The 23,691-nt window shown below is 43.3% G+C and overlaps 1 protein-coding gene across 1 annotated transcript in view; it reads left to right on the top strand.

Moving 5' to 3' along the window:
• The window catches only part of GNAI3 (G protein subunit alpha i3), a 55,900-nt gene that overhangs the window by 16,049 nt on the left and 16,160 nt on the right, over window positions 1-23,691 (top strand). The window contains exons 2-6 of the mRNA XM_044288318.1: window positions 15,438-15,480; window positions 19,704-19,845; window positions 19,972-20,129; window positions 20,555-20,683; window positions 21,610-21,739. Of these exons, the coding sequence (XP_044144253.1) occupies window positions 15,438-15,480; window positions 19,704-19,845; window positions 19,972-20,129; window positions 20,555-20,683; window positions 21,610-21,739 (602 nt within the window). The remainder of the gene's footprint in view (window positions 1-15,437; window positions 15,481-19,703; window positions 19,846-19,971; window positions 20,130-20,554; window positions 20,684-21,609; window positions 21,740-23,691) is intronic.

Below are 23,691 nucleotides of genomic sequence, written 5' to 3'. Positions count from 1 at the left end.
GAAGCCATGGATGAGTGCTTTTATTTTCCATTAGACCGGCTATGTGTGATATGAAATATAAATGATGCCGGAAATCTAAAGATTCCAGTATAAACTAGTTACCAATCCAGTACCTGTGCTAACACAGAAGGACTTCTCAAATTTTTATTATGGTCAAAAAGTAGGAGTACCGGTCCTTTTACACGGACCGATTATCAGGCCAGTTATCGGGAATAAGTGTACACATGCTCGCTTCTGATGATTGGCCGGTGTAAGGGTACTTTCACACTTGCGGCAGGACGGATCCGACAGGCTGTTCACCATGTCGGATCCGTCCTGCGGCTATTTGGCCGTGCCCGTGGACCGCCACTCCGTCCCCATTGACTATAATGGGGACGGGGCGGAGCTCCGGCGCAGCACGGCGGTGCACAGAGAAAGCCCGCCGGACTAAAATTACTGCATGTCAGGCTTTTTAGTCCGTCAGCTTTCTCCGTGCTGCGCCGGAGCTCCGCCCCCGCCCCCATTATAGTCAATGGGGACAGAGCGGGGACCGTGGGCGCGGAGAAATAGCCGCAGGATGGATCAGACATGGTGAACAGCCTGTCGGATCCGTCCTGCCGCAAGTGTGAAAGTAGCCTAAAAAGGTTTGGATGATGGTGTCGTTCCTGCCATCACCAAAAATCATTGTTCCTGTGCAGAAGCTTGTGCTATTTAAACAACGATCTGCTGCCCAGGAATAATGATTCCCTATGGTAGGGTTCAGCAACCTCCGTCACTTCAGCTATTTTGAAACTACAACCCCCAGCATGCATACTTGCTCTGCTCTTCTAAGAACTCTCATAGAAATGATTGAAGCATGCTGGGAATTGTAGTTTCACAACAGCTGGAGTGCCGATGATTGCTGACCCCTGCCATATGGGGACTACACACATATAGGGTGCTCACATTCTCATATGTTTGTAGCATATGTATGCGTGGCGTAAAAACTGGAGTAATATCTTAGAAGTGTTATTTTTGAAGATGCACCTGATGTATCGAACACTGTGCCGATGTCTTCACATGGCAGCCATGGGGTCTAATGATGTCCCCAGGTCTACCTTCTGTGTTACCCAGAGGCACGGCTGCGGCCAGCTGTTCTGGCAGAGAATTCCGGGAATCAGCCGTACAAAAACCGCTGTGTGAAAAAAATTAAAAAGTAAAATCCCCTCCACATACAGTACAGACCAAAAGTTTGGACACACCTCTCATTCAAATAGTTTTCTTTATTTTCATGACTATGAAAATTGTAGATTCACACTGAAGGCATCAAAACTATAAATTAACACATGTGGAATTATATACATAACAAAAAAGTGTGAAACAACTGAAAATATGTCATATTCTAGGTTCTTCAAAGTAGCCACCTTTTGCTTTGATTACTGCTTTGCACACTCTTGGCATTCTCTTGATGAGCTTCAAGAGGTAGTCACCTGAAATGGTCTTCCAACAGTCTTGAAGGAGTTCCCAGAGATGCTTAGCACTTGTTGGCCTTTTGCCTTCACTCTGCGGTCCAGCTCACCCCAAACCATCTCGATTGGGTTCAGGTCTGGTGACTGTGGAGGCCAGGTCATCTGGCGCAGCACCCCATCACTCTCCTTCATGGTCAAATAGCCCTTACACAGGCTGGAGGTGTGTTTGGGGTCATTGTCCTGTTGAAAAATAAATGATGGTCCAACTAAACGCAAACCAGATGGAATAGCATGCCGCTGCAAGATGCTGTGGTAGCCATGCTGGTTCAGTATGCCTTCAATTTTGAATAAATCCCCAACAGTGTCACCAGTAAAACACCATCACACCTCCTCCTCCATGCTTCACGGTGGGAACCAGGCATGTAGAGTCCATCCGTCCACCTTTTCTGCGTCGCACAAAGACACGGTGGTTGGAACCAAAGATCTCAAATTTGGACTCATCAGACCAAAGCACAGATTTCCACTGGTCTAATGTCCATTCCTTGTGTTCTTTAGCCCAAACAAGTCTCTTCTGCTTGATGCCTGTCCTTAGCAGTGGTTTCCTAGCAGATATAGAGATGTGTCTGCTGCTAGAACTCTGTGTGGTATTGACCTGGTCTCTAATCTGAGCTGCTGTTAACCTGCGATTTCTGAGGCTGGTGACTCGGATGAACTTATCCTCCGCAGCAGAGGTGACTCTTGGTCTTCCTTTCCTGGGGCGGTCCGCATGTGAGCCAGTTTCTTTGTAGCGCTTGATGGTTTTTGTAACTGCAGTTGGGGACACTTTCAAAGTTTTCCCAATTTTTCGGACTGACTGACCTTCATTTCTTAAAGTAATGGTGGCCACTCGTTTTTCTTTACTTAGCTGCTTTTTTCTTGCCATAATACAAATTCTAACAGTCTATTCAGTAGGACTATCAGCTGTGTATCCACCTGACTTCTCCACAACGCAACTGATGGTCCCAACCCCATTTATAAGGCAAGAAATCCCACTTATTAAACCTGACAGGGCACACCTGTCAAGTGAAAACCATTTCAGGTGACTACCTCTTGAAGCTCATCAAGAGAATGCCAAGAGTGTGCAAAGCAGTAATCAAAGCAAAAGGTGGCTACTTTGAAGAACCTAGAATATGACATATTTTCAGTTGTTTCGCACTTTTTTGTTATGTATATAATATAATTACACGTGTTAATTCATAGTTTTGATGCCTTTAGTGTGAATCTACAATTTTCATAGTCATGAAAATAAAGAAAACTCTTTGAGAAGGTGTTTCCAAACTTTTGGTCTGTACTGTATTTGATATTGCCAATTTATAATAATGGCATCGTACACAAGAAGGGTGTATTCACACAGCCGTTTCGTTTGGCAGAACCACGTATATGCAAAACACTGACATCAGCCGTGTGCATCCTGCATTGCGGTGCGGACCCATTGACCTCAATGGTTCCACAATCTGCCTGTTGTGGCCAAAGATAGGACATGTCCTATCTTTGGTGGCACGGCCACACAGACCCGGAAGCATACAGTAGCTCTTCCAGGTCTGTGCGGCAGCCTTCCTCTTCTGCCAAATTACACTTATGTGTTAAGATTTTATACACCTGGTCTGTCCCATATCTTTTTCTACCAATGATCATGCTGTTCCATGATCTATTTGTTATTACAGCAGTTAGGCATCATACATGACCACGTATCCGCAAAACACGGACACAGGCTTTGTGCATGCTACCTTTTTCTTTTTCCCTTCAATAGAAATGTCCTATCTTTTTGTGGGGCTACGGCATGGACATATGTATGCGGACAGCACACGGTTTCTGGGGTCTGATCCCCTCTTCTACAATGCATTACAATACATCCTGTATTCTAATGCATTGACTGTCAGCTTGTATGCTGACAGCCTGCCTGTGAGACCCAGCCCAAGGTGCTGGATCTCACAGGCTTCCGTAGAAGGCAAGCCCCGATGCCTATCGAATGCATCGGGCTTCCTTCTCTGCCATCGGGTCCCCGTCACTGCAGCGCGGGGACCCGATGGAGATGCGGAGGGCACGTGCCCTCTCTGCAAACCCTCTGCATGCCGCCGTCAAAGGGGTTAATACCCTGGCATTGGTGTTTTCACCGATACCGGTGTTCTGCCAAAAATCCTTACTTCGTCAAAATACCTTACCCCTCGTGACTTCCGGGGGTGTGCGCCTCAACTTCCTGGGATGTGCGCCTCAGCGCATGCACACTACCACGGCACGGGTAAGATAAAATTACATGGAGCACTGCCTCCCGGGCACCGCATGTATGCTGTCAGGGGTAAGGAGATCTGACAGTCTTTTCTTCTTACCCTCACACTGTGCACATGCGGATTGTGAAATCTCCTTTTGCTCCCATTACTATCGGCTATCTGGGGGGTGGGGGTGGGTGCATCATATTGGGGGGCATAACCCTAACCCTTGTGAGGCTAAGGAGATTCCACAATCCGCGCGTGTGCAGTGTGAGGGTAAGGAGAAAAGACCGTCAGATCTCCTTACCCCATGTAATTTTATCTTACCCGCGCCGTGGTAGTGCGCTTGCGCTGAGGCGCACCCACCGGTCACGAGGGGTAAGGTATTTTGACGAAGTAAGGATTTTTGGCAGAACACTGGCGTATGTAGCAGGGGCCAGGTCCATGCGCCGATTGGGCGGGCACAGCTCCTGCACCCGCCCGATCAGCCCGCCGTACATGTACGGTGCTGATCCTTAAGTCATGTCCACCAGCGCTGTACATGTATGGCAGTGGTCCTCTACAGTTTAAAGGTGATATCCAACATTAGAACAAACCTCACAGAGTTTCAGCACCCTTAGAAATACATTGCTTCTTTTTGGGATAAAGTACTTTTAATCCGTATTCAAATGAAGAGTTAAAAGGGTTATCAAAATTATAACAGGCCTCCCAGAGTGTCTGACCCGTGGTGGTGATCATATTTACCTGGTCCCGGCTACTTCCTGGCCTGGTCCAGGAAGATGAAGAGCCGGATTGGATGCAACCTGGTCTCAGCAGCAGGACCAGGTAAGTATGATCAACACTGCCGTTTGTCCACTATGGGAAGACTGGTATACTGTTGGATGACCTCTCTAACTGCTCACTTAAACATGGATTAAAAGGACTTTTTCTCCGGAAATAGGCAATGAATCTCCCATATTATAAATGCAGTTTTTGCAACAACATACCCGCTTTTATTGAGCATTTTCTTCCAGCAAAGGGAAAACGCAGCAAAACTGAATTACATTAACTACAAAATAGTTACATTAACCCCTTAAGGACCGGGCTCATTTTCACCTTAAAGGAAACCTGTCACCATGATTTAGCGCATAGAGCTGGGGACATGGGCTGCTAGATGGCCACTAGCACATCTGCAGTACCCAGGTCCCATAGCTCTCTGCGCTTTTATGGTGTTAAAATACAGTTTTTAGTGATATGCAAATTACCTCCTATGTGTCCTGTAGCCGGAGATGAGTCCAGCGGAAGGGAGCCCAGCACCGCCCCGCGTCCGCCGAATCTCCTCCTTGCCTGCTGACGTCATAGAGCTGCAGTGCCGAAATCTCGCGATGCGCGAGCTAGCGCATGCGTAGTTCGTTCCCTGTGCTGATTCCAGTACAGGGAATGAACATGATGCCGAGACTGCGCATGCGCTAGCTCGCGCATCGCGAGATTTCGGCAATGCAGCTCTATGACGTCAGCAGGCAAGGAGGAGATTCGGCGGACGCGGGGCGGTGCTGGGCTCCCTTCCGCTGGACTCATCTCCGGCTACAGGACACATAGGAGGTAATTTGCATATCACTAAAAACGGTATTTTAACACCATAAAAGCGCAGAGAGCTATGGGACCTGGGTACTGCAGATGTGCTAGTGGCCATCTAGCAGCCCATGTCCCCAGCTCTATGCGCTAAATCATGGTGACAGGTTCCCTTTAAGGACCAGGCCATTTTTTGCAAATCTGACCAGTGTCACTTTAAGTGCTGATAACTTTAAAACACTTTGACTTATCCAGGCCATTCTGAGATTGTTTTTTCGTCACATATTGTACTTCATGACACTGGTAAAATAAAGTCAAAAAAATGAATTTTTTTGCATAATAAAATACCTAATTTACCAAAAATTTTGAAAAATTTGCAAATTTCAAAGTTTCAGTTTCTCTACTTCTGTAACACATAGTAATACCCCCAAAAATTGTGATGACTTAACATTCCCCATATGTCTACTTCATGTTTGAATTATTTTGGGAATGATATTTTATTTTTTGGGGATGTTACAAGGCTTAGAAGTTTAGAAGCAAATCTTGAAATTTTTCAGAAATTTACAAAAACCCAATTTTTAGGGACCACTACAGCTCTGAAGTCACTTTGCAAGGCTTACATAATAGAAACCGCCCAAAAATGACCCCATTCTATAAACTACACCCCTCAAGGTATTCAAAACTGATTTTACAAACTCCGTTAACCCTTTAGGTGTTGCACAAGAGTTATTGGCAAATGGGGATGAAATTTGAGAATTTCATTTTTTTGCCTAATTTTCCATTTTAACCCATTTTTTCCACTAACAAAGCAAGGGTTAACAGCCAAACAAGACTGTATCTTTATTGCCCTGACTCTGCTGTTTACAGAAACACCCAATATGTGTCTGTAAACTACTGTACGGCCACACAGCGGGGCGTAGAGTGAAAGGTGCGCCGTATGGTTTTTGGAAGCCAGATTTTGCTGGACAGTTTTTTTGACACCATGTCCCATTTGAAGCCCCCTGATGCACCCCTAGAGTAGAAACTCCATAAAAGTGACCCCATCTAAGAAACTACACCCCTCAAGGTATTCAAAACTGATTTCACAAACTTCGTTAACCCTTTAGGTGTTGCACAAGAGTTATTGGCAGATGGGAATGAAATTTGAGAATTTCATTTTTTTGCCTAATTTTCCATTTTAACCCATTTTTTCCACTAACAAAGCAAGGGTTAACAGCCAAACAAGACTGTATCTTTATTGCCCTGACTCTGCTGTTCACAGAAACACCCAATATGTGTCTGTTAACTACTGTACGGCCACACAGCGGGGCGTAGAGTGAAAGGTGCGCCATATAGTTTTTGGAAGCCAGATTTTGCTGGACAGTTTTTTTGACACCATGTCCCATTTGAAGCCCCCTGATGCACCCCTAGAGTAGAAACTCCATAAAAGTGACCCCATCTAAGAAACTACACCCCTCAAGGTATTCAAAACTGATTTTACAAACTTCGTTAACCCTTTAGGTGTTGCACAAGAGTTATTGGCAGATGGGAATGAAATTTGAGAATTTCATTTTTTTGCCTAATTTTCCATTTTAACCAATTTTTTCCACTAACAAAGCAAGGGTTAACAGCCAAACAAGACTGTATCTTTATTGCCCTGACTCTGCCGTTTACAGAAACACCCCATATGTGGCCGTAAACTACTGTACGGCCACACAGCGGGGCGTAGAGTGAAAGGTGCGCCGTATGGTTTTTGGAAGCCAGATTTTGCTGGACAGTTTTTTTTGACACCATGTCCCATTTGAAGCCCCCCTGATGCACCCCTAGAGTAGAAACTCCATAAAAGTGACCCCATCTAAGAAACTACACCCTCAAGGTATTCAAAACTGATTTTACAAACTTCGTTAACCCTTTAGGTGTTGCACAAGATTTAATGGAAAATAGAGATACAATTTCAAAATTTCACTTTTTTGGCAGATTTTCCATTTTTTATTTTTTTTTTCCAGTTACAAAGCAAGGGTTAACAGCCAAACAAAACTCATTATTTATGGCCCTGATTCGGTAGTTTACAGAAACACCCCATATGTGGTCGTAAACTGCTGTACGGGCACACGGCAGGGCGCAGAAGGAAAGGAATGCCATACGGTTTTTGGAAGGCAGATTTTGCTGGACTGTTTTTTTGACACCATGTCCCATTTGAAGCCCCCCTGATGCACCCCTAGAGTAGAAACTCCAAAAAAGTGACCCCATTTTAGAAAGTACGGAATAGGGTGGCAGTATTGTTGGTACTAGTTTAGGGTACATATGATTTTTTATTGCTCTATATTACACTTTTTGTGAGGCAAGGTAACAAGAAATAGCTTTTTTGGCACGTGTTTTTTTTTTTTGTTATTTACAACATTCATCTGACAGGTTAGATCATGTGGTAATTTTATAGAGCAGGTTGTCACGGACGCGGCGATACCTAATATGTATACAATTTTTTTTTATTTATGTAAGTTTTATACAATAACTTTTTTTTAAAACCAAAAAATTGTTTAGTGTCTCCATAGTCTAAGAGCCATAGTTTTTTCAGTTTTTGGGCGATTATCTTGAGTAGGGTCTAATTTTTTGCGGGATGAGATGACGGTTTGATTGGCACTATTTTGGGGTGCATATGACTTTTTGATCGCTTGCTATTACACTTTTTGTGACGTAAGATGGCAAAAAATAGCTTTTTTTACACCGTTTTTTTTTTTTTTTTTTTTACGGTGGTCATCTGAGGGGTTAGGTCATGTGATATTTTTATAGAGCCGGTCGATACGGACGTGGCGATACCTAATATGTATACTTTATTTTTATTTATGTAAGTTTTACACAATGATTTTATTTTTGAAACAAAAAAAAATCATGTTTTAGTGTTTCCATAGTCTAAGAGCCATAGTTTTTTCAGTTTTTGGGCGATTATCTTGAGTAGGGTCTCATTTTTTGCGGGATGAGATGACGGTTTGATTGGCACTATTTTGGGGTGCATATGACTTTTTGATCGCTTGCTATTACACTTTTTGTGACGTAAGATGGCAAAAAATTGCTTTTTTTACACCGTTTTTTTTTTTTTTTTTTTTTACGGTGGTCATCTGAGGGGTTAGGTCATGTGATATTTTTATAGAGCCGGTCGATACGGACGTGGCGATACCTAATATGTATACTTTATTTTTATTTATGTAAGTTTTACACAATGATTTTATTTTTGAAACAAAAAAAAATCATGTTTTAGTGTTTCCATAGTCTAAGAGCCATAGTTTTTTCAGTTTTTGGGCGATTATCTTGAGTAGGGTCTCATTTTTTGCGGGATGAGATGACGGTTTGATTGGTACTATTTTGGCGTACATGCGACTTTTTTGATCACTTTTATTACCTTTTTTGGGAAGTAAGGTGGGCAAAATTTCAATTTTCTCATAGTTTTTATTTTTTTATTTTTATGGCGTTCACCGTGCGGGGAAAGTAACATGACCGTTTTATAGATCAGGTCGTTACGGACGCGGCGATACCTAATATGTGTAGTGTATTTTATTTTTTTAATTTTTATTCAGTGATAAATGTTTTTTTTTTTTATCTTAACTTTTTTCACTTTTTTTTTTATTTTTTTGACCCAGACCCACTTGGTTCTTGAAGATCCAGTGGGTCTGATGTCTGTATAATACAGTACAGAACCTATATAGGGTTCTGCACTGTATTTTACTTACACTGAACAGATCTATGCTTTCAGCACAGATCTGTTCAGCACCATGGACAGCAGGACGCCTGAGCAGGCGTCCTGTTGCCATGGGAACCTTCCCCGTCTGCCACAACTTCGCAGACGGGGAAGGGTAAGGACGGGGCTCTCGGGGGGATGCCTGGGGGCTCTCTCCCTCTCCCATCGGGGGGCTGCAAAGGCACAGCAGCCCCCCGATGGGAGAGGGAGGGAGCTCCATGCACTGTTAACCTTTTCCATACAGCGGTCCATACGGACCGCTGTATGGAAAGGGTTAAACGGCTGACATCGCATCAACGATGTCAGCCGTTTATACCAGGGTGCCAGCAATGTGCTGGCACCCTGGTATATCCACTAGAAACCAACGATTATTCAAGGGGAGGCGGGCGGGGGATCGCGATCCCGCCTGCCGCACCGCCCGCCTCCCGCAACGCCCCCACTGCCTGCGACACCCCCCCTGCACCACCCGCCGCCATCAAATCGTGCAGGGGTGCAGGGGGAAGGTGAAATCTTGATCTTAGGCACTCTGAAGTTTCTGATCCCCGCGGTCAGGGACCGCGGGGATCAGAAACTGCAAAAAGCGCAGCAAACCGCAGGTCTGAATTGACCTGCGGTTTGCTGCGATCGCCGACACGGGGGGGTCAAATGACCCCCCCCTGCGTTGTTACGGGATGCCGGCTGAATGATTTCAGCCGAAATCCCGTTCCGATTAACCCCCGCGGCGCCGGAATTCAGATTTTAAGTCAGGACGTACCGGTACGTCCTCGGTCCTTAAGGACTCGGGAAATAGGGCGTACCGGTACGTCCTCGGTCCTTAAGGGGTTAAAGGGGTATTCTCAAGACTCTATTTCATACTTACCTGCTCCCGGCGCTGTCCACTTCCTGGTTTCGGCAGGGGGCGGGCTCCATCTTGATTGAAGTCTTCTCCCGGCCGCGCGCTGTACTGAACGTGCACGCCGAGGCCGCGCATGCGCCCTGGTGACTTCTTTCTGGCAAGTATACTATACTGGGCAGGAAGAAATCCCCATAGCGCGTGCGCGTTCAGTACAGCGCGCGGCCGGCCAGGAGAAGAGAAGAAGTCGTCTGCGCACTCGCGGCCACCACGATTCCTGAGAAGATCGGTGGCCGTAACCAGTAACAGTAAGTATATGTTTATTTACTTCTAAGGGGTGGGAATTTGTTAATTAAATATATTTAGAAAAATGATCACTGTTAAATCATTAACAGATTTTTCAGTGATCATTAAGATGAGAATACCCCTTTAATGTAATTTAAAGGGTTATTCGGGAAATATTATTGATGAACTGTCCACAGAATTGGACATCAATAACACATTGGTGGGGTCTGACTCCCGTCACCCCGCCGATCAGCTGTTTCAAGAAGCTGCAGCACTCACTGAAGCTTCGGTGAGCGCAGTGGCGGCCTCCTGATTGCTTACCAAGCACCGCGCCGTACATCGTACAGTGGCAGTGCTTGGTGTTGCAGCTCAGCCTCATTAACTTAAATGGGGCTGAGCTACAACTAGGCCATGTAACCGATGTACGGTGAGGATAAGTCGTCTATAGTATAACCTGAATAACCACTTTTTTTTTTTGTCTGCTGTTTGTTTTCCCTTTGCTGTAAGAAAGCACACCATAAACTAAGGTATGTTTCACGGTCCCTCCAGCGACAGAGGTTAGAAGATCTGAGAGACTGGCTGCACATTAGGTCATCTGACAGCCTATCTGTTTTCACTTGTTGCAGTGTTGTTGGTAATGGCCACGCCTCTTGTCTCAGGTGTAGCTTGTGGTCATTACTGCTCCTCTATTTAGTCTGGACTCGCACTTCATACCATGCGTTGATATTCTCAGCCTGTAGTTGGAAGAGCTTCAATTTTCTATTGAAGATAAGTGTACTTCTTTTGGTATTTTGTTGCTCCTATTTGCTCGTTGTTTACTAGCCCTCAGGGAGAGTCTGGTTCGTTCATCTGGGAAGGAACCAGTAATCTCAGGCCCTGTCGCTATCCTAGGCTTTTCAGGGTTACTAGGGCCTAGGTTTACGGTGTATGAATATTCCCACCTCCAGGGTCTATTCATACTGACAGGAGTCAGGGCTAGGCTTAGGGTTTCCTTAGGTAGTGACCATTTCCCTTTCCCTAGCCTTGAGGCCTAGTTCCTGGTCATTTTCCTTCTGTTGTCATTCTGGTGTTCCTCCCCTCCCCCTACACTGTGACAGTATGTTGTAAAAACCGCATTTTTTATGTGTTTTTTGGCCAAACCCAAAGTGTAACACAGCCGTGATGTGTGACAGCACCCTTACAGTATCATTATATTAGATGTCCCTGCCAAGCATCATGCCTGGTTTAACAGTGAATTTTCTAGTGACACTCCCTTTAAAGTAGATGCGTCACCAAAATTTTTATGTGCCAGTTAAAACCAGATAGCAGCATGTATCCTTTTTTTCTAATCTGTTTTTATTTTCGGATTTTTTTTTTCTGAACATAATTGTCGGGGTGGCCATCTTGCCTGAGCAGTTCTTAACATCATTTAGGGCTCTTTCACACTTGCGTTCTTTTCTTCCGGCATAGAGTTCCGTCGTCGGGGCTCTATGCCGGAAGAATCCTGATCAGGATTATCCCAATGTATTCTGAATGGAGAGAAATCCGTTCAGGATGCATCAGGATGTCTTCAGTTCCGGACCGGAACGTTTTTTGGCCGGAGAAAATACCGCAGCATGCTGCGCTTTTTGCTCCGGCCAAAAATCCTGAACACTTGGCGCAAGGCCGGATCCGTAATTAATGCCCATTGAAAGGCATTGATCCGGATCTGGCCTTAAGCTAAACGTCGTTTCGGCGCATTGCCGGATCCGACGTTTAGCTTTTTCAGAATGGTTACCATTGCTGCCAGGACGCTAAAGTCCTGGCAGCCATGGTAAAGTGTAGTGGGGAGCGGGGGAGCAGTATACTCGGTATACTTACCGTCCGCGCGGCTCCCGGGGCGCTCCAGAGTGACGTCAGGGCGCCCCACGCACATGGATGACGTGATTGCATGGCATTCTGGAGCGCCCCGGGAGCCGCGCGGACTGTAAGTATACCGCTCCCCCGCTTCCCACTACTACTATGGCAACCAGGACTTTAATAGCGTCCTGGCTGCCGTAGTAACACTGAAAGCATTTTGAAGACGGATCCGTCTTCAAATGCTTTCAGTACACTTGCGTTTTTCCGGATCCGGCGTGTAATTCCGGCAAATGGAGTACACGCCGGATCCGGACAACGCAAGTGTGAAAGAGCCCTTAGAAAGTATTGGCCTGTGAGAAAACTGCAGGATTTTATGTCTTTTGTTTAAATATATTGACATGAAAAATTTTAAATGACATCATCAGAAATTCTTTAAAAATATGTTATACATAAAACACTGATAGGTCATTTTCTGGTGACACTCTCTTTAAAGAGCCAGCTCAGAATACATGCAGCGACTTTAAAAAATCATCCAGGAAACCATCAAACTGTATTTTATTAAAAAATATTACATAGAATAGTCACATATGGACTGTTAGGCCTCATGCACATGACCATACTTTGGTCTGTGTCTGATCCACATTTTAGGTGGATCGCTCACGGACCTGTTCATTTCTAAGAGTCGGCAACGGACAGCCGTGGCGCAAATTATAGAACCTGTCCTATTCTTGTCCGTTTCTTAGTTGTTGTTATTTTTCAACAGTAGGTCCCATGAAAATTGTGGGATGCATACAGACCGTATCCATACTTTGCAGATCCACATTGCGGACCCAAAGATGGATACAGTCGTGTGCTGAAGACGTTGATGGAAGTGGCCTTTTAACACATTCGCTACCAGCGCAGAAATGCAGGACAGAAATCCCAGCGCAGTACAGGTACGGCGTGCTGATCGGGCAGGTGCAGGAGCTGCGTCCGCCCAATCGGAGGCAGGGGTCCGGCTGTCACATGATAGCCGGACCCCTGCTGTATCCTTCGGCATAGGTGAAAACACTGATGCTGGCTCATTAACTCTTGCACGACCGCGGTCAGTGCTGACTGGCACATGCAGTATCCTCACGGGTGCCGGTGTGCATGGGGTCCCCGTACTGCTGTGACGGGGACCCCATGGCAGGGAAGGCAGCTCGATGCCTTCCTTAGGCACTGTGGCTGCCTTCAGGGAGAGCCTGTGAGATTCAGCCCCCTGGATATCACAGGCAAGCAGGCTGTAACCCGTATTACAAGTGATAGAAAATGGAAAGGACGGCTCTCCCTCTGTCGGGAGATGGCAAGGTGCTCCAAACTGGTGTGGCACCCTGTTCACCACGAAAAATGTCTCCTTCCTCAGTGCTGTGAAGCCACTGAGGAAGGAGACAGCAGAGTCTTCGAAACGCGTCTGGCGTGGATGATATATTCGATCTGATGATTTTAACCGGCAATACATTATTTTACTGATCCAGTATATCCAATTAATTTATCTATTTTTATATCAAGTGTTTTATTGAGCAAACACGGCTCTCTTTTTATTTATTTTTTAGATCATATAATAATGTGTAATGCTGTGAATTGATTTTATTTATTCAAAACGTATCCATTTAATTCTACTATATCCAGTCTGTGCGACTCCATTTATAAGAGTGCCCATTCACTTTTCCATGTAACCCGTATTACACTGGTAATACACTTACAGCCAATGCATTACAATACAGTACACTAAGTATTGTAATGCATTGTAAAGGGCATCAGACCCCCAAAAGTTGAAGTCCCTGAGTGGGACCAAAAAAAAGTGAAAAACATATATATTTTTTTAATATTTGTCGCAGAAAGTGTAATAGCAAGCGATCAAAAAGTCGTACGCACCCCAATATAGTACCAATCAAACCGTCCTCTCATCCTACTAAAAATGGGACCCTACCTAATATAATCGACCAAAATCCCAAAAAACTATGGCTCTGAGAATATGGAGACACTGAAACATGATTTATTTTTATTCAAAAATGCTGTCATTGTGTAGAACTTACATAAATAAAAAAAAGTATACATATTCGGTATCGCCGCGTTCTTTAGAACCTGCTGTATAAAAATAGCACATGAACTAACCCCTCAGATGAACACCGTAAAAAACAAACAAAAAAAGGTGTAAAAAAAGCCATTTTTGTCACCTTACATCACAAAAAATGCAATAGCAAGCGATCAAAGTCATATGCACCCTAAAATAGTACCAATCAAACAGTCATCTCATCCTGCAGAAAATGAGCCCCTACATAAGACAGTCGCCCAAAAAATAAACTATGGCTTTCAGAATATGGAGACACTGAAAAAATATTTTTTTTCAAAAAAATATTTTTAAAATGGAAAATCTGCCAAAAAAGTAAAATTTTATCTCCATTTTCAATTAATTCTTGTGGAACACCTAAAGGGTTAACAAAGTTTGTAAAATCCGTTTTGAATACCTTGAGGGGTGTAGTTTCTAAAATGAGGTAATTTTTGGGTGGTTTCTATTATGTAAGCCTCACAAAGTGACTTCAGACCTGAACTTGTCCATAAAAAGGGGGTTTTGAAAATTTTCTATAAAATTTCAAGATTTGCTTCTAAACTTCTAAGGGCTGTTTCACATGAGCGGATGCCGTGCGTGACATCCGCTCCGTGAATGACAGCCAAGACCCGATGCGGACAGCAGAAGCAGGGAGCATTAACATGATTGATAATGCTCCGTGCCTCTCTGTCATCTCTTTACTACGAAATCACAGTGACAACTTTATCTCACTGTGGTTTTGTAGTAAAGAGATCAGAGAGAGGCACGGAGCATTATCAATCATATTAATGCTCTGTGCTTCTGCTGTCCGCATCGGCTCTTGTGAAACACACAGCGGATGACACAGAGCGGATGTCACGCACGGCATCCGCTCGTGTGAAACAGCCCTAAGCCTTCTAACGTCCCCCAAAAATAAAATGGCATTCACAAAATGATCCAAACATGAAGTAGACATATGGAGAATGTAAAGTAGTAACTATTTTTGGAGTTATTACTATCTATTATAAAAGTAGAGAAATTTAGGAAATTGCTAATCTTTCGAAATTTTTGGTAAATTTTGTCCTTTTTTTTATAACTAAAAATTACTTTTTGGACTAAATTTAACCACTGTCATGAAGTGCAATATGCGACAAGAAAAAAAATCTCAGAATGGCAATGGCCTGGATAAGTAAAAGCATTTTAAAGTTATTACCACATAAAGTGACACATGTCAGATTTGCAAAAATCGGCCTGGGATTTAAGGTGAAAAGTGGCTCGGTAGTGAAGGGGGTTACATAAAACTTGGACACCAGATTGTATCGTGGAGAAGGCGGCTTACCATGTTATCATATAATCTGGGATAGTTTATTACATCTGTAATGGCTGCCCATTTATTAGGGATTTGTTGCTTTTAAAATCTGTAGCCAGCAAAATGTTAGCATTATATAAATTATGTGCGACCCTGAAGGGTTAAAACACTCACTGATCAGATAATGAATTCTGCTTTGCCTTGCAGGTGCTGGCGAGTCTGGGAAAAGCACAATCGTGAAGCAGATGAAGTAAGTTGGGTTCCTGCTCTTTCCTTTTGAAGTGGTGTCAGTAAAGCTAGGAGCCTCAGCCATGTTTTCATGTATTATTTATTGTTTGTGAGTCTGATGGCACTTTGTGTAATGCCACCTGCAGAGTCAGGATGCCATACTCAGCCGATCCTGTACTGTGATAGGGGACTGATAGGAAAAGTATCGATACATAACTGTCAAGAAAGAAATAATATAAAAAAAATCAAATCAAATGGCCTCTGAAATCACACACCTGCTTGACACAATTGGGTTTTACATGGGCATTAGGTGCTCAGGCATTAATACATTCCTGTCGGGCAGAATATATATTAATGCCAAAAATATAATCATTGTGGTACCCCCAGCCACCAATCTTTGCCTGTTCTCAGTTGAACGAGCTGTGCGAGAGACATTTTTATAAGGGTAGACAGAGAAACAAAACAATGTAGCTTTTAGATTGCAGCATTCCAAAAGGTAAAAGCTCAGCTCATGAAGACTTAAAACCCCTCTGGTCATGGAAGGGTTGAAGTTGTCCAGAATAAGAAAAGGCGGCTTGTGTCTGTACACGTATGATGCCATGTGTCTGGCGTTGTAATGTGCAGTAGTGTCTTCCAACAGGAGGCCTCGTGCATCCAGGGGAACACTGTAGATGCACAACTTTAAAAACAATGCAACTTTTTAGTAGACCAACAATAAGGTACAGCTACATGGTGACACTGGTCGAGGCCAGGATTGCGGCGCAGTGATGGCCCCATACAAATTATTGGGATCCAACACTGCTGCAGCGATCTCATCCATTTCTATGGTATCGCCACTACTCTGTGATCCTGGCCGCCACAGCTGTCACACGACCAGTGCTGCTGTACCCTAAGAGCTTTAATGGTTTATAATGGTATATTGCAGTGTAGGATCAAATATTTGGACACCTAGTCGCTGGGATTTGTAAATCTTTCTTCCGTGAATGTGCCAGATATGAACTGAAATCTTTGGTGAACTTCTCTAAGCAGGAATATTCTGTGTAGCTCCATACTGTAAATCTGATTTTCTATCTGGCATGTACATACGAAATACCCCCAAAAAATTAGAAAACCTGTGTATTCTGCCATATGAAATACACAATATGTCCAATTCACATCTATTATGCACAAGTTGGCACCGGACTGCGAACTTGGTAGCCATGTCCCTGATCCTTCACACACCATTGAGAGAGCAGTTTTCCAAGTAGTGATGTGCTAGCAGGTCAATTACTTAAAGGGGTTATCCGAGTTATTTTTTTGTTCTTTCTATGTTCCTAACTAGGCAAATGTAACAGCTTTCCAATTAACTCACTTTATCTCCAGTGGATGGTTTCTCAGATTTCAATGAGGGTCACATGACCTGTGATGTCAGCTTCTCTCCCTGCTCTGATAAAGGTCGGTTACAAGCCTGTAAACGAGAGTCACTGTGCTAGCCACGCCCCCCTTCACTGCCGTCTACTCTCTGCTAGGATTCTTAACCACTTCAGCTGCACAGCTCTGCAGGCAGTGATCGAGGAGACAATGCTGGGCACAGGATCTGACAGACTAGAGAGAGCATTGCACAAGAAGGTAGGGGGAAGATCCTGTGTGTATTAGCGTGTCATTATACAGGTGGGACATGTAGTTCTATACTTACAAGTAGCTGTTGATTCTCCCAGCACTCAGGGCAGATCTTGTATCCACTCCCTTAGCAGTGTCATTATACAGCGGGGACTTGTAGTTCTACACATACAACATGCTGCTCAGTCTCCCAGCAGTCAGACATGTCACTAACAGCAGCTCTTGTATCCACTCCCTTAGCAGTGTCATTATACAGCGGGGACTTGTAGTTCTACACATACAACATGCTGCTGAGTCTTCCAGCAGGCAGACATGTCACTCAGGGCAGATCTTGTATCCACTCCCTTAGCAGTGTCATTATACAGCGGGGACTTGTAGTTCTACACATACAACATGCTGCTGAGTCTCCCAGCAGGCAGACATCTCACTCAGGGCAGCTCTTGTATCCACTCCCTTAGCTGTGTCATTATACAGCTGGGACTTGTAGTTCTACACATACAACATGCTGCTGAGTCTCCCAGCAGGCAGACATGTCACTCAGGGCAGCTCTTATATCCACTCCCTTAGCAGTGTCATTATACAGCTGGGACTTGTACAAACCGGATTCCCAAAAAGTTGGGACACTAAACAAATTGTGAATATAAACTGAATGCAATGATGTGGAGATGGCAAATGTCAATATTTTATTTGTAATGGAACGTAGATGACAGATCAAACGTTTAATCAGAGTAAATGTATCATTTTAAAGGAAAAATACATTTATTCAAATTTTCACTGTGTCAACAAATCCCCAAAAAGTTGGGACAAGTAGCAATAAGAGGCTGGAAAAAGTAAATGTGAGCATAACGAAGAGCTGGAAGACCAATTAACACTAATTAGGTCAATTGGCAACATGATTGGTTATAAAAAGAGCTTCTCAGAGTGGCAGTGTCTCTCAGAAGCCAAGATGGGTAGAGGATCACCAATTCCCACAATGTTGCGCAGAAAGATAGTGGAGCAATATCAGAAAGTTGTTACCCAGCGAAAAATTGCAAAGACTTTGCATCTATCATCATCAACTGTGCATAACATCATCCGAAGATTCAGAGAATCTGGAACAATCTCTGTGCATAAGGGTGAAGGCCATAAAACCATACTGGATGCCTGTGATCTCCGGGCCCTTAAACGACACTGCACCACAAACAGGAATGCTACAGTAAAGGAAATCACCGAATGGGCTCAGGAATACTTCCAGAAACCATTGTCAGTGAACACAATCCACTGTGCCATCCGCCGTTGCCAGCTGAAACTCTACAGTGCAAAGAAGTAGCCATTTCTAAGCAAGATCCACAAGCTCAGGCGTTTTCACTGGGCCAGGGATCATTTAAAATGGAGTGTGGCAAAATGGAAGACTGTTCTGTGGTCAGACGAGTCACGATTCAAAGTTCTTTTTGGAAATCTGGGATGCCATGTCATCCGGAGCAAAGAGGACAAGGACAACCCAAGTTGTTATCAACGCTCAGTTCAGAAGCCTGCATCTCTGATGGTATGGGGTTGCATGAGTGCGTGTGGCATGGGCAGCTTGCATGTCTGGAAAGGCACCATCAATGCAGAAAAATATATTCAGGTTCTAGAACAACATATGCTCCCATCCAGGCGTCATCTCTTTCAGGGAAGACCCTGCATTTTTCAACAAGATAATGCCAGACCACATTCTGCATCAATCACAACACCATGGCTGCGTAGGAGAAGGATCCGGGTACTGAAATGGCCAGTCTGCAGTCCAGATCTTTCACCTATAGAGAACATTTGGCGCATCATAAAGAGGAAGGTGCAACAAAGAATCCCCAAGACGATTGAACAGTTAGAGGCCTGTATTAGACAAGAAAGGGAGAGCATTCCTATTTCTAAACTTGAGAAACTGGTCTCCTCGGTCCCCAGACGTCTGTTGAGTGTTGTAAGAAGAAGGGGAGATGCCACACAGTGGTGAAAATGGCCTTGTCCCAACTTTTTGGGGATTTGTTGACGCCATGAAATTCTTATTCAACATATTTTTCCCTTAAAATGGTTCATTTTCTCAGTTTAAACTTTTTGTTCTATTCTGAATAAAATATTAGAAGTTGGCACCTCCACATCATGGCATTCAGTTTTTATTCACGATTTGTATAGTGTCCCAACTTCTTTGGAATCCGGTTTGTAGTGCTACACATACAACATGCTGCTGAGTCTCCCAGCAGGCAGACATGTCACTAAGGGCAGCTCTTGTACTCACTCCCTTAGCAGTGTCATTATACAGGTGGGACATATAGTCCTACACATACAACATGCTGCAGAGCCTCCCAGCAGTCAGACATGTCACTCAGGGCAGCTCTTGTATTCACTCCCTTAGCAGAGCAGGGAGAGGGGCAGAGATTGGTTTTTATTGCATGTAAACAAAGGGCCAGAAAGGAACCAGGGAAATGAGGAAAAATATATATATATATTTTTTTTTTTTTTGCATAAAACTTGCTTAGCTCAGTTATATATCAGATTTTCTGTGCTATATTATTTTTTTTTCATAACTCGGACAACCTCTTTAATGGCATTTATAAGCCTTTCCAACATTTCTTTCTTAAGGAGGATCAAATGTATTTGTATACATGCTAATGTATTGATTGTGGTTTTTAGGATTATCCATGAAGATGGATATTCAGAAGAAGAGTGCAAGCAATACAAAGTGGTTGTCTACAGTAACACCATTCAGTCCATCATTGCTATAATACGTGCCATGGGAAGACTAAAGATTGACTTTGGAGATGTGGCCAGAGCTGTGAGGGCTAAGTATTTCTACAACATTGCTTGTGCTGGTTCTTGGCATTAAAACCATGAGAGCATTTTCTTGTTTGGCGAACAGGTTACACATTAACATATTTGTATCTATTTTGTCTTCACTTAGGATGATGCCCGGCAGTTATTTGTTTTAGCCAGTACTGCAGAGGAAGGTATTCTCTCCCCCGAGCTTGCAGGTGTTATTAGGAGGCTGTGGAAAGATGCTGGCGTGCAGGCATGCTTCTGCCGCTCCCGTGAATACCAACTCAATGACTCTGCCTCATAGTAAGTATGAGAAATGAAGGAAAACAATAGAAGAAACACATAGGGGACATTTATAATCCCCCCCCCCCCTTGCTAGTTTTAAGGTGTAAAAAAGTCACAAATATGAGGCTTTTTAAATGCCACTGCGCCTAAATCTAGGCACAAGTGCCGATTGTACTCCACCCGCACCACTTTCCCAAACCGTTTTCTAGAGTAAATAAAGACTAAAAGAGCCTAACATTTCAGTTTAGGTGCCGGACTGCCATAGTATGTGCCTAATTTATAATGAGGCTTTTACCTCATCATAAATTATTTGCTTCCTCCAGCATTACAGGGTATATCATAATCTGGTGTAAAACGCTTTTCTATAATAAATTACCCCCATAGAGCTATAGTGTTGCCTGAGTTCTGTTCTGTTTCATTTCACGAAATGTTTTTTTTTAAAGCTACTTAAATGATCTGGATAGGCTCTCGCAAGCAAATTATGTTCCTACCCAACAAGATGTTCTCCGGACGCGTGTCAAAACTACGGGTATTGTGGAAACACATTTCACATTCAAAGACCTTTACTTCAAGTAAGTTACAGCAACTGATGGGTTTCAGTAACCCTTTCATCTTAATGGGAAACTATTCTTTCAATTTTGTGCTCTGATAGCATTCTGCTGTTTGCCCTCTGGCATAAATAATACATTTCTCTAAATACATATTGATTTCCCCATGAAGATTCTGCGCTAAACATTCAACTTCTATGATTTATGGTTCATTGGTACTTGCCTCCATAGTTTCATCTCTTAAAGGTTTTGGACTCCTTAGTAGCAGTTTTTCCATTAAACTGCATGCAATTTTGGGGGGGGGGGGGATTTTTCTATTTGGCTTTAATTAAATTTTTTGTTTTGTTTAGGCTTCAGTAGATTGCATGTATTCTACCACAGAGCAAGCTTTAGCATGCCATCCTGTGTTAAATCCATCAGATGAACTCTTTGACAGCTTTGTCTGTTGCCCTCCTGGCCTTTCCTGAAGCCAGTCTATGTTCAAATCTCAAAAAAAAAAAAGTAAATAAAATAGGATTTCAGTTTAGATTCAGGCTTCAGAAAGGGTTAGAGTGGGGCTACTGACAGAGCCATCAGAGAGCTTATCTAATGGACTTAGGACCGGACAGCATTCTGCAGCTTGCTATGTAGTGGAATACAGGCAAGCTACTGAAGCCAAACAAAGCTAAGATTTTAATTAAACCCTATTAGAAAGAATGTGTTTTTACAGCAAATTAAAAACAGCTCGCTAAAAAATTGCAAAAGTGCATAGCCTTTATGCTTTTTAAATGTGTTATCCCTCTCTGTAGCTTTGGCATAGTGGAAGATGCCTTAAGAATGTACACTGCAGGGACAAGTACTGACCTATAGTCATTCTTTATAACCACGTTAAGGGCCATTGTAGGCCTCACTTTCCATATTTTGGCTAGCTCTGCAGATATCTATCAGTCTACAATGTTTTTTAATTGCAGAATGTTTGATGTGGGAGGACAGAGATCAGAAAGAAAGAAGTGGATTCATTGTTTTGAGGGTGTAACCTCAATCATCTTTTGTGTGGCGCTCAGTGACTATGATTTGCTTTTAGCTGAAGATGAAGAAATGGTAAGATTGCCAGGTTCTAACTGTTGTCATTGGGTATGTAGATACACAGAAGGTACACAGTAGATAAACTTAATATTTTTTTTTTCTTGATATCCACATAATTGTATTCAGAAAAATATATAAGAATACACAGGAAAAATTTAACTTTGTTGATTTTAATTTCAATAAGTTATTGGAAAGTTTAAAAAACTAGCCCAGTATAAGTTATAAAGTAAAAAAAACAAAAAAAAAAACAAGCATTACTCACCAATTAATTCCCCCACTGCACCAGCATCAATGTTTATTGCCCCACCAGTTTCTTCTTATTTTTGTGGAGCAATGACATGCTTTATGTCCTCATGACCATCTCATTCAATGCAGAGAAAAAGGGCTCATTTTGGACACCATAATCAACCCTACCAGACAGTATGCCTGGTTTAATAAGATTGATCATGCTGACAGATGCTAATTTTTTTTAACCTCGACTAGGGCTGCAGTAATCGAGTATTCTACCGATTTATTTTTTACGATTAATCGAGTACTCTAATAAGAAAAAAATGAATTAATAGACTGTTTTCCTTTTATAAAAACTCATCAGACCCCCTGCCATCAGTCCCCAACACCCTTCGTTCCCCCCTGTGTGATCAGCCCAAGTGCATCAGTTCCCCTCAGTGCCATCAGCTCCACTATCATCCAGTGATATCAGCTCCGTTTCCCCAGTGCCTTCAGCTCTCCCTCACCCCAGTGCCTTCAGCTCTCCCCCACCCCAGTGCCTTCAGCTCGCCCCCCCCCCCCCCCAAGTGCCACTCTGTGCAGTGTCCCACCTTAAGTGCCATAAGCTTGCCCCCCTAAGTGCCAGTACTTACCTTTCCTGTAGGGGCGCCGCTCCAAAGCTCCTCCGTCTTCTTCTCCCCACACTGCACTGTAGTGCTGACGTCACACAGCATCGGGTCATAGTGTACTATGTCCTGACGATGTGTCAGGGCTGAAAGTGCGGTGCGGGTGACCGCGGAGCGGTAAGTAATAGCAAGTGCTTCACTCCCACTCCATGGTCACATGACACAAACGAATCCTCAAATTTGCAACAAGGATTTTTTTGTTTTGAATTATTCGATTCAATCAAGCAATCGTTTCAGCCCTACTCATGACAATTTCCTTTAGCTAGTTTAAAGGGTATTCCATCACATGAACGATGTAAGGGTCCCTGCTTTTTGCTCCTGTTAGCCAATCACTAGCTGCAGTGATGACCCTCCTCAACCAGTGATTGGCTTCACGGCATTCATATCCATTTCCTGCCATGTCCAGAATAGGAGCAAGCCTGCCATGTCCAGAATAGGAGCAAGAAGTAGAGCATGGCAGTGGGGAATACAATACATTCGGAAACTCTTCAGACCCTTTCACTTTTTTTACATTTTGTGATGTTGCGGCCTAGGGCTAAAATGAAAACAAATCAAATTTCCCCCATCATTCTGAACTCGGTACTGTATAATATGAAAGTGAAAAGAGGATTTTTAGAATTTTTAGCAAATTTATTAAGAATGAAAAACAAACATTTGGCATGGATATAAGTAGGGATGAGTGAATCGACTTCAGGTGAAACATCCGAAGTCGATTCACATAAAACTTAGTTTGAATAGTGTACAGATCAAGCGCTCGCTACTGTATTAGAATGTATTGGCTCAGATGAGCCGAAGTTATTAGTTCGCAAAGTCTTTTGAATATTAATTTCTACTGTTAAAAACCTTTTCCCGAACTTTTAATCAAAGTCGATTTGCTCTTCCCTAGACATAAGTATTCAGACCCTTTTATATGACATGTGAAATTTAGCCCTGGAGGCCTCCAATTTCTCTTGGTCATCTTTGAGATGTTTGAGCACCTTGATTATCCACCTGTGGTAAATTCAGTTGATCGGACAGGATTTGGACACACTCCTGTCTATATAAGGTCTCACAGACAATACATATTAAAGCTAA

This window comes from Bufo gargarizans, chromosome 3, assembly GCF_014858855.1.
Source record: "Bufo gargarizans isolate SCDJY-AF-19 chromosome 3, ASM1485885v1, whole genome shotgun sequence".
Classification (NCBI taxonomy): domain Eukaryota; kingdom Metazoa; phylum Chordata; class Amphibia; order Anura; family Bufonidae; genus Bufo; species Bufo gargarizans.
Note: the sequence above shows the minus strand (reverse complement) of the source record. Positions and strands in the feature narration are given on the sequence as shown.